General features: G+C 49.5%; 4 protein-coding genes across 4 annotated transcripts; 3 read left to right on the plus strand and 1 right to left on the minus strand.

The window, feature by feature from the left end:
• Nucleotides 1-3,044: 3,044 nt before the first annotated feature.
• FSUBG_2669 (RCO3 glucose transporter) lies at nt 3,045-5,268 on the plus strand (the record flags this gene model as incomplete). The annotated part of the gene is made up of 3 exons (XM_036680466.1): nt 3,045-3,160; nt 3,585-3,863; nt 3,918-5,268. The coding sequence occupies 3 exons, from the start codon at nt 3,045-3,047 to the stop codon at nt 5,266-5,268; spliced, it is 1,746 nt and encodes a 581-aa protein (XP_036541938.1).
• A 980-nt stretch (nt 5,269-6,248) lies between these two features.
• Nucleotides 6,249-8,258, plus strand: FSUBG_2670 (e3 ubiquitin ligase ari4; the record flags this gene model as incomplete). The annotated part of the gene is made up of 1 exon (XM_036680468.1): nt 6,249-8,258. One exon carries the CDS (start codon nt 6,249-6,251, stop codon nt 8,256-8,258), a length of 2,010 nt encoding a protein of 669 aa, XP_036541939.1.
• A 673-nt stretch (nt 8,259-8,931) lies between these two features.
• On the minus strand, nt 8,932-10,138 carry FSUBG_2671 (tartrate dehydrogenase; the record flags this gene model as incomplete). The annotated part of the gene is made up of 3 exons (XM_036680469.1): nt 8,932-9,288; nt 9,338-9,828; nt 9,877-10,138. The coding sequence occupies 3 exons, from the start codon at nt 10,136-10,138 to the stop codon at nt 8,932-8,934; spliced, it is 1,110 nt and encodes a 369-aa protein (XP_036541940.1).
• Nucleotides 10,139-10,551: 413 nt separating this feature from the next.
• FSUBG_2672 (ATP-binding protein pantothenate kinase) lies at nt 10,552-11,487 on the plus strand (the record flags this gene model as incomplete). Its single annotated transcript, XM_036680470.1, has 1 exon — nt 10,552-11,487. One exon carries the CDS (start codon nt 10,552-10,554, stop codon nt 11,485-11,487), a length of 936 nt encoding a protein of 311 aa, XP_036541941.1.
• Between the last annotated feature and the right edge of the window lie 5 nt (nt 11,488-11,492).

The raw sequence follows: 11,492 nt of genomic DNA on the forward strand, positions 1-11,492 counted from the left end.
TTAAAATGGTTCTACGTTTACTTGCCTTCCTTAGGTAGTGACTTGTGGTCATCGAACGTTGCACAAGTATCACAAAGGACTTTTACATTGCTTATTACGATGTGCCTGACGATCAGGTTTATCTGGAAATGTTTCAGTCTGTTACACTCCACGCGGCCCTGAGAATACGTTGCATTGAGGATAGTATGACTGAATACAACAATGACAGCTTGTGCGACTTTCGAGATCTTTTGACGTCAAAGAGCGATGTGTTTGAGTTCTTAAACACCTAAAGCAGGAAGGGTAAACCATTAAATCAATATCCCCCAGCCTTCGCCTAATAACCAATTGACAGTACTGTTCTACTATCAAGGACCCAACGGTATTATAAATAAACCGTCTGATGCCCGGATATCATCATGTTTGACAGTCCAGGGTAGGTTCACAAGATTCGACTCAACGTTGTATGTATATGCTTGACCTCACACTTGCGCCCCTTTCCGTCCGCTCTCCCGACAATTCCAGCTAAGCCACGGTACACAAGAAATATACGAATTCCTCTTTATGATCTGATATGTCCAGCAAAGATAATCTAGCAGCCACGTGAAAGACAACCGCCGTCCATTGTAAGCGGCATTTCTGACACGCTACCAAGGAACGGCTCGGCCTTACGTCGTTAACCCATGTTTCAACCCCAGCCTTTCTGCACCCCGCAGAGCAATGTCTTAGGATGAAAGAGGAACAGTGTACTGGTAGTGTCAGCCGTGGCGTTTGGGGGAATACTGCACTGTAGACTACTGAGGTAGGTAGGTACCTGACTGATATGTGTCAGTAGGGTGACAATGAAACTTGACACTATCTAAATATAATCGGCGGAGTCTCCATTCAACGGAGGATGATCTGATGGCTATAACACAGATCTTGTTATTGCATTTGACAGGACGCAAAGGGACCTCATCAGCAGTGAGTGAGTTAGTGAGCGCACGTACTCCCGAAAAGGGCGGGAATACATTCTGTGGTACCGAGTCTTGTTGTACCAGCCACAAGTGAATACGCCAAGCAAGCACCGTCGCATGACCTGAGTGAGAACTCACTGTTGATGAAGGATGTTGGAAGTTCATGGTACTGTACCTACGTAGGTACGCACTAACCAATCGCCAACTCAACTCAATCAACTCCTGACTCTGACTGTGTTTTCGGCTCCCGAGCGGCTGAACCCGGTCTCGTGGGAAAGGGTCTAACTCATTAATCAGACCATATTCGAAATTTAAAGACAAAAACTCGCTTGTCGTATCCCCCATTCTTTGTCTAGAGTCATGAACTTGACTTGACTTGGCTCTTTGCCTACAAGGGTTGGTCTCGTTCGTCAAGTATCCAGTACCGAGCCCGGACTAAAACCCCGGGGTGATTTGTCTGGGGGAAACTGGAGACTGTGCGACTTTGCACGTTGTACAAAAGTACTGATCCTGCAGTTAGAATTGGGTATGGGACTTGTCTCTACTGTCTGGGGGAGAAAAGGGAACGCGGTGCTAGGCCGGGGTAAGCGCTGCATGGCGGCGGCGCTGTTGATGGTTGGAGGCTGCCCGTGCGTGCGGAAGACAGTTTGTTCTGACTGTGCTCTGCTCTTGGCGGCAAGTGAACGAGCTGCTGCAGTGTTCATCCGATCATCCTGAACGAGTTTATGGTGGAGTTGACTGCTGATGGTTCGAGCATAACTAAACACTATTAACAACTCTATCAACAACGGTGTTTATTGAGAGGTTGGAAAGCATCCCTAATGGCTTGCATGAAAACGACCTGATTTTGAATCCGAATATTCGGAATACCAGTTCATGCCATGTTCTCACAGCGGAATATTACCGAGACTCATCACCCTTGACTCTGAGATGCATGAATGCAGCTAACAGCGGAGTGTCCTCGGGGCCCGAAAAATGACGAGACAGCTTCTTTGTTCCCCAAGACCTATCATCCCGTCTTTGTGACAACAATATTAACAATGCCCCCCCTTTCTCAAAGGTCTGTGATATGTCAAGTTAAATTCCCAATCATAGAATCCTCATAAGGAGTTCGGTCCTACCCACAGCCACATTAACTCTGTATACGAATTTCCTGATTTTCTTGCATTTCTAGCTTGTGTACTACATGAAACTATGGCTTGGTCATTTATAAGCTGAAAAAAAAAGAGAGAAGCTCCCCTGTTTCTCTCTCAGGTCTTGCTTGGACAGACAGGGACCGTGTCAGTGTGACTCAGTTTCAGATTCGGGGAACTCAAGACAAGCTCGAGGGCAGTGCTTGGATTGCTGCGCGTGCTGTGCAAGGTGAGAATAATGTCCTGAACCGTGATGCCTGTGTAATGACACCAGCGACGTCTTTTTTCATGGATCCTTTGGCCTCCTCCATCGAGAGAGAGTTTCGGTTGATTGATTTTGAGGGGAATCGCACTGTACACTCGCTTAGCTCAGCCAGTCTACGCTCGTTCCAGTGAAAAGAACCCACTAGGATGGCTTGACGAGGTTCCAGTGGCTGCAGGTCAGGGAGCCGATGCTGGAGCTTGACTGGATGAGGAATGGTCAGGCCTTGGAGTGATGATCATTCCTGCTTTTGCCTCCTTGTCTGGAGATGGGAGTCTCTCGCCATTCATGTCTGCCCCTCTCTGTGGTCTTCCTTTTGAGTCTTGAGTCTCTTCTGAGATTATGGAAGAGACGCCTTGAGCATCAAGACTAAAACTTGCCATCAGCTATTCTGTTTCTTTACCTTCTCACATTTGCTTATATAACACGTGCTCTACCCTCTCCCTTTAATGCCTAGCGAATCCGGACGCATTGACTTTGACCATTACAGCACCAAAAAGGTGTCCCGTACCCAGTGCGAGGACTAGCACTTCAACGGCCGGGCTAGAAGGTCGACCAGTGGCCAGTCCCATCCAGATATTACCCACACGGAATCGCCCAATGTCCCCCCGTTGATCTTCTCAACCCTTCAACCTCCACCAAAATCTCGCCGACCCGGAGCCTTTCGCTCTTGATACCTCTGACCCTGGATTGACGACTTCAACACCCGACACCATGGCCATTGCCATGGGCTGGCAGAAACCCGACAATGTCGCGGGCTCGTCGGCGCCGGCCATCATGGTCGGTCTCTTCGTTGCCTCTGGCGGGTTGCTGTTCGGCTACGATACTGGGTAAGACTGACCACCGTTTTCTTTTGACTTTAAATACCTGCGAATATGGATGGCTACGATATACGGTGGACGAACACGCTGCACCGACGACGTTATCAATGCCGAGGGAGATGCTTCTGGGGCCTATCGACGATTCTTTATTCGATTTGACGATGCGACGACTGCGGCGGACTCGTGTGACATAAATGACGAGGCCATCATCACATATATCTCAAAAGAACGCAAAGCAACATCGCCAGAGGAAGGGCTGGAAGGAAGCGAAACAAGAGCGATATCTGGAACAACAGTGACTCGTCTCGACAAACCTCCCACGAGAAACCCCGACTCGATTCCCCGAAAACCGACTTGTCCATACCAGCAGCCAGCCCATTTCATCGCGTCACATACATTTTGACAGCCAGAAACTAACCATATCTCTTTGCAGAGCCATCAACGGCATCCTTGCCATGACAGAGTTCAAGGAACAATTCGGAAAACACACAAATTGCTACGACGAAAAGGGCGCCATCGACATTTGTACAAAAGACTCATCCATCATCGTCGCCATCCTCAGCGCTGGCACTGCCCTCGGTTCTCTCCTCGCTGCACCTACTGGCGATTCTCTAGGCCGTCGCAAAACTCTTCTTTTGGCCGTGGGCATTTTCTGCGTCGGCGCCATCTTCCAAGTCTGCGCTAACAACATGGATATGTTACTGGTGGGGAGGTATGTGCACCTCATCCATTATATGGAAGATCATATCGTTAATAACGTCACTAGATTCTTCGCTGGCATTGGCGTCGGCCTTATCTCTGTCCTCGTTCCATTGTATCAGTCTGAAATGGCACCAAAATGGATCAGAGGTACTCTCGTCTGCGCATATCAACTATCGATCACAATTGGCCTCTTCTCCGCTTCTGTAGTCAACATTCTCGCCTCTAAACTCAAAGACTCCTCCGCTTATCGAATCCCTCTTGGCCTTCAGCTTGTGCCAGCTGCTATTCTCACCGGCGGCTTATTATTACTGCCGGAAACACCTCGTTTCCTTGTCAAAAAGAACCTTCATGACGAAGCCGGTCTTTCACTCAGTCGGCTTCGACGACTAGACATTACACATCCAGCGCTCGTTGACGAACTGCAGGAAATGATAGCAAATCACCGGTATGAATTAACATTAGGACCGGACAGTTATAAAGACATCTTTATAGGTTCGCCACACCTAGGTCGACGAACATTTACTGGCTGCGGTCTTCAGATGCTTCAACAGCTCACCGGTATCAACTTCATAATGTACTACAGCACATCCTTCTTTGACGGTGCCGGCGTCGAGAGTCCATACACTAAATCGCTTATTATCAACGTCATCAACGTTGTCTCGACAATACCAGGCCTGTTGGTTATCGAACGTTGGGGTCGACGGAAGCTTTTGATGATTGGAGCCATTGGAATGGCCGGTTGCCAACTTCTTATGGCGTCTTTTGATACTGCGACAGGCCAAAGTTACGAGAAAGCATCGCAGACTATTCTCATCACCTTCTGTGCTATCAACATCTTTTTCTTCGCTGCTTCTTGGGGACCCGTAGTGTGGGTCGTAACATCAGAGATTTATCCCCTCAAAGTCCGCGCAAAGGCTATGTCGGTTTCGACAGCGTCAAACTGGCTTCTCAATTTTGGCATTGGCTACAGTGTGCCTTTCTTGGTTGGATCAGGGCCAGGCAACGCCTCCTTTGGACCAAAGATTTTCTTCATATGGGGTGCCTTTTGCATTCTGGCCGTCTTCTTTGTGTGGTGTAATGTGTACGAAACAAGCAAGATCAGCCTGGAACAGATCGACGAGATGTACGAACGAGTGAACCACGCATGGAACAGCAAGTCATTCGAACCGAGCTGGAGTTTCCAACAGATGCTCAACGATGGTTGGTCACCGAGCGCTCAACCACCTGCAGGCCACGAGCTGCAAACAACGACGACTGCATCAAGCGCAGACACAACTCTGGGCGACGGTGACGCATCATCAATCACTGTGAATCAGAACAATAACAACAACGGTTCATCGCCCAGTAACAACAACAATGACCAGAACAAGGGTCCACCGCCGATGGCCATGGCCAATGTCGACTTTAGCTACTAGGCTCCACGTCGCCAAATTGTTTGTCTATATTGCGTGTCTTTTGCCTGGACGTCACATAAGGAATCAGCGACGGAGTTCATGACGAGGAGGAGTTAGTGGGGTTTACACGTTATTGTCATGGTCATTGATGATTTCATTGTCATTTTATATGGATTCTGTTTCTTTGTTTGTTGCCCATCACATCAACTCAAATCGTCCCTTGAGTTTGGGGCCACGGATGGATTGTCGGTACTGGGGACTTGGCTGGGTTGGATACCAAACTCTTGACTCTTGGACATCTTTTTCATGATTTACCTACCATCTTTTTTCAGGGAGTCATAGTGTTTTACGTCGTCGATGAATGGATGCCCGGATACCCTGTGGGCAGCGGCTAATAGTCGAGAGGAGCGAAGTGACGGCGCATGGCCACGGATGGATTTTTTGGGGTACAGAAAGGCTTGATATCGATCTGATTACCTGTCAGCTACCAAATACCAGCATTTTTGAGCATCTAACACGCTTTGTATTCCCTATCATCCCTTGTGAGGTACTGGCTCTGTCGCTGGGTACATGAGTACTGTCGACCTTGTCACCAGCGAACATGTCCTTGTGGACTAGGTCACTGGAAGTCTATGGCCTTGTTGTTCACCCAGGCACTGAAACTGCCTTGCGATTGACTCTGGTCACTGATGGCGATACGTGAACAGTCAGTTAAAGCGTGCTTTGAACTGCCTCTCACCTCAAAGATAAAAGCTTCGCCTAACCCTTTCTACCTTATAAGCTTTCTCACAAACCTTCCAATATCTCGCACAAATCTGGATTTGACATCTAAGTAGTCTATAACCTTATAACATATACTACTACTTTTTTCGCTGCTTACACCTGCTTAGAGGAACCTCAGCGACTCGACACCTATATACCTTTGCAGCTACTAACAGATCTAGTTGCGACACCTGCAACATTTCTGTACACTCCTTGCCTCTGTCGAGAGTCTGCCCAGCATGTCGGATGTTTCTGACGCCCTCGACCGCGTCCACCCGGACTTTCTTGACTTGTTGATCCGCCACGAGCTCCTACCCCCTGAGGAAAGCTTCTCGGAGCCATACCTGGCCAGGTTAATTGCCGTTGCTCTAGATCTTGCAGATGATGATGAGCAGGCTTTCCTGGTCAGTAGGATTATTACCGACGAAGAGCTGGCCTTTGAGCGACTACGCAGCCCCGAAGTTCGCGATACCAACCATCGAATCGTGCTGGATCGAATCGAGAGGAGGATTGCTTTTCGCGACGCTGCAAATGATCCTGTACCTGAACAAGGGAACGGAGAAATGTGCCTTGTCTGTACCGAGGACGCTCACTTCAGAGCTCATTGCGGCCACCACTACTGCTACCCCTGCTACCGTGAACTCCTTCGACTCGGTCTTAGTTCTTCAGAAGGGTTTCCGCCGAGATGTTGCGAGCCTATCACTGAGGCGGGTGTTGCGCTTGCACGCGCCCCTGCTTTGATTCACATTTTCCGCCAGGTGCAAGAGGAAGCCAATGTGCCGCTCCACGATAGACTATACTGCCACGCCGGCAACTGCGCAGCATTCATCCCACCTGATCGTAACGGGCACTGTTTGTTGTGTGATACGCACACATGTCGCGGCTGCGGTGAGCAAGCTCATCCAGGCCAGCCTTGCCGAGAGGGAGCCGCCGAGGAAGATGTCTGGGCCACCATGGACGCGAACCATACTGTTAACTGCCCCGGGTGCGGCAGGATGATCGAGCTCTCCGAGGCGTGCAACCACATGACATGCGTATGCGGCCAAGAGTTCTGTTTCATTTGCGGTGAAATATGGCGTACCTGCGGCTGTCCCACATATGGAGGCTTTAACCTTATGGTACCCATGAGGGACCGTCCAGGTTTGAAGCCAGAGCAGTATCGTCGTCGCCTACACCCTACTGAGGAGGCGGCAGCAGATGAGGCTGATGGGCCTGCGAGAATTCCACAGCTACGACCTGTGCAGGGTGAGGAGAACCGTGTTCCGCCTATAGTAGGGGGACCGCGGAGGGTCATTCGACCTTTGGTGTTGCCCGTTCCTGAGGAAGCGCAGCAACCACAAGAGCAAGGCCGTCGTGGGGCGTATCACGGGAGGGAACCTAATCATGGTGAAGGACATCGTCATGGGGAAAGAAATCTTCACGGAGAAAGACATCACCACGGAGAAAGACATCATCATGGAGAAAGACATCGCCACCATCACGGAGAAAGACGCCATCACGATGAGAGGAATCAAGATGCATATGAACGTGAACGAAATCGCAGACGAGTGGAACGACAAGCTGGTATGCCAATGGAGCCACGCAGAGGTGAACCTCAAATGGTAGGTCGTCCACCCGTTGCCCCTCACCCAATCATGGCGCCTGGGAACATGGTGTACCCGGAATATATGGGAGCAGCTAACCAAAACTTCGGTGTACAGGGAGGATATGCGCCTGGAATGCGAATGGATCGCCAGCGCGACGATGGCCATGCTCCCATGGGAGCTCTCGTACCTGGTATGGGTCGCATGCATATCAACGAGCAGCCCGTTGAGAGACCACCTCCAAGAGATGAACGTGTTATTCCCAGGACTTATAGGCCAGGAACGGGTCCATATGAGAGGTACTACGAAGGCCGCTTGTACAACGAGAGAGATGCGCCTCAGATGAACGTACCACGTCGACCTTATAACCCGATGGATGCCCCTCAAATAGACAGGCCTCAGATGAATGCGCTGCGTCGGCCTTACAACCCAATGGATGCCCCCCAGATAGACAGGCCTCGCCGTGAAGAGCCATACAACGCGGTAGACGCTGAAGCCAGGCGCACGAACCAGAATCGGCTCCTTGCGATGAATCGCGAAGCCGCTCGTCTTGCGGCGCACGATCCTCCCCGACAGCAGGGCAGGAATCGCCAACGACATTATGGAGATCATTATGATCACCCGATATTGGTCGATTCCGACGATGATCTATACGGTGACGATTGAGGCTGCGGTCCTCGTCGCCCTCATAGTTGAGCAAGGTAAGAGATCGGTGTCGTTTTTGCAGACCGCAGCGTCTTGAAAGTACAGAGCTTTGGCTGAACTGCTAACTTGGTCTCCGTAGAAACCTGATCCTGTGCCAGCTGAGGGCTGGTATTACAGTCGCGATGGATAAGAGGTGGGAGGAAGCCTCCGGCGGGGGCGGTAGCAAAGGCTCATTTGCTTAATCGCCTTTGCTCAAGATATGGCGATATTTGACGTTTCAGGTAGATATAGAGTGAAATACCTTGTCGCGATATACGAGGGAATAAAAAGTTATGGCTCTGTCTTCTTTTCGAGGCTGTTTGGCTACTGGGTTCTCCGCGACCGATGATTCTTTAATTATATAGTTGCCCGTGACTATGTGACTCCTCGATAATTCCTAACCTGCCGATGCAATATGGGCATGTTCGATGCAATCTGATCAAAGAAGCTCGTTCCAATAGGTTCAATATTCCAAAAGTCGCCACTTTATGTGTGATTATAAAGAACAAAGTATAGAACAAAGGCGCTTGCTTGAGTGACGCACAGCAGACAACAACCATGGAACTTTACAACACAGAGAGGTTTATGGCAATAAAGACATGCATAAAAAAACGCGAACTGTTCATTTTCTATCATCTCATCTCGTTACTAACACTCACTTCGAAATCTTGCCAAGACTCTTCTTGATCTCTGCCACTACCGCAGCCGTGACCTCCTTAGTAGTCGCCTTTCCACCGAGATCTTGTGTGAGAACGCCTGAAGCAGTGACATTCTCAACACACTCCATCAACTTGGTCGAAGCCTCTTCTTCACCCAGCCATGCCAGCATCTCAGCTGCTGTCCAGAAGGTAGCTACTGGATTGGCGACGCCCTTGCCGGTGATGTCGAATGCCGAACCGTGGATGGGCTCAAACATGGATGGGTTCTCGCGGCTGGGATCTAGATTGCTTGTTGGTGCGATGCCAATTGAACCAGCGAGGGCAGCGGCCAAGTCAGAGAGAATATCAGCGTGCTAGAGTGTGTTAGTTCATTGGCTTCCAAGGGAGAAGAAAGAGACTTACCAAGTTGCTAGCAACAATGGTATCAATACTCTCAGGCTTAAGAACCATCTTCGTAGTCATAGCATCAACCAACATCTTTTCAACAGTAACATCGGGAAAGTCCTTGGCAACCTCTGCTGCAACCTCGTCCCAAAGAACCATACCGTTCCTTTGCGCATTACTCTTGGTAACAACGGTCAAATGCTTCCTGGGTCTCTTCTGCGCAACCTCAAACGAGAACCGAATCAGTCTGCTAACAGCGTGACGAGTAAAGATGGCGACTTCTGTAGCAACTTCCCAGGGGTGGCCACGGTGTGAGCGACCGCCATGGCCGGCATATTCACCTTCGCTGTTCTCGCGGATGATGACCCAGTCGAGATCACCAGTTTTGCAGTTGCGTAGGGGAGATTGTGTACCGCGCATGATGCGTGTTGGGCGTACGTTGGCATATTGCTGGAATGGCTGGCAGATTGCCAGACGAAGACCCCAGAGGGAGATATGATCGGGGACATCTAGTAGAATGAGTACCAAGTTTCATCAGAACATTTGGTAAGACTGACCAGGAGCTCCAACGGCGCCAAAGAGGATAGCATCGTGCTTCTTCAACTGCTCAAGACCACCGTCAGGAATATACTTCCCAGTCTTCTTGTAAGTATCCGAACTCCAATCATAATGAGTAAAGTCAAGATCAAAAGTCTGGAGAGTATCGGCCAGAGCGTTCAAAGCCTCGATACCAGCGGAAATGACCTCAGGACCGATTCCATCAGCGGGGATGGAGGCGATGCTGTAGGACTTCTTGGCGGTGACTGCGGAGGGAGACATGATGAGTTTGTAAAGATTTGTGATAAGGGCTGAAGATGTTGATGAGTTGTATAAGGCAGATATGTTAGTTATACTTATATATACCAAAGATGTCGGATTGATGAGTATGTTAGTCTTGGCTTTGTGTGGAGGTGGACGGACTTTGAAATGTCCGCTGCAACATTGCCTTGCCCGCTCCGGGAAAGGAAGTGAGCGGCGCTTCAAGTCCGTTGCGATTGACGCTTTTCCGTGAATAGTGTCTAATGATGCGGGGAATGATTGGCCATCACTTAGAAGAGTGTCAAAGTTGATATGAGGGACTTTTTTTCTCTTCGTCTTTAATGATATCTTGAGGCATAATATTTTTATCGATCACTTACTCTTCCCTTGTGACTTTACTCACGAAGGACCCAATATCTTCCATATCACTAGCCATGATCGATCCCAAAGCCATTGAAACGGTGCTGGACATCTTTGTCCCTGCTATCCAAGCTCATCAGAAGAGCTCCTCAAAACCATTCGTTCTAGGCCTCTCTGGTCTTCAAGGCAGTGGTAAATCGACATGGGCTGCAGCTCTTTCACAGGCCCTCACGAATCAACACCATCTCAAGACCCGCATGCTATCCCTTGATGATCTCTATCATGACCACCCGGAACTTGTCGCTCTCCGAGAAGCGAACCCAGATAATGGTCTTCTCCAAACCCGTGGTCAACCTGGAACTCATGACGAAGTTCTAGCGAAGAACTTCTTCGAACAGGTACTTGGCCGCGTTGAGACTGATAAGAAGGTTGTTAAATGGCCAGCCTTTGACAAGAGCCTTCACAGTGGTCAGGGTGGAAGGGTTCCCGTTGAGAAATGGGAAGAAGTTTCGCTGGACGAAGGCCTAGATGTTCTGATATTTGAAGGTTGGGCACTTGGCTTCAAGCCTTTGAGTGACGAGGAAGTCAAGAGAAAGTGGGAGAGAGCTAAAGCTTCAGAGGCACAGCAGTCTGAAGAATGGGCTCTTACGAACACGCTGGCGAGCCATGATCTAAGCCATCTCCAGCTCATCAATGAGAACCTGAGAAGATACTGCGACACTTTCTCTGGACCACAGCACTTTGATGGATTTCTACATCTGAGCACAGATAAACTCGTCCAGGTCTACGAGTGGCGGCTGGGCCAGGAGAGAGCGTTGAGGCAGCACAAGCCAGGCATGACAGATGAGCAGGTGATCAAATTTGTGAAGGGGTATATGCCTGCTTACGAACTATTCCTCGAACGTCTTCAGAACGAGAACTTCTTCAAAGGCGAAGGGTCAAGTGAGAAGAAGCATGTACAAGTGGTATTAAACAAGGACAGGAAGGTCACTCAAGTGAAGGAGGTTTAATGTAT

This window comes from Fusarium subglutinans (genome assembly GCF_013396075.1).
Source record: "Fusarium subglutinans strain NRRL 66333 chromosome Unknown NRRL66333_c0000023, whole genome shotgun sequence".
Taxonomy (NCBI): Eukaryota; Fungi; Ascomycota; class Sordariomycetes; order Hypocreales; family Nectriaceae; genus Fusarium; species Fusarium subglutinans.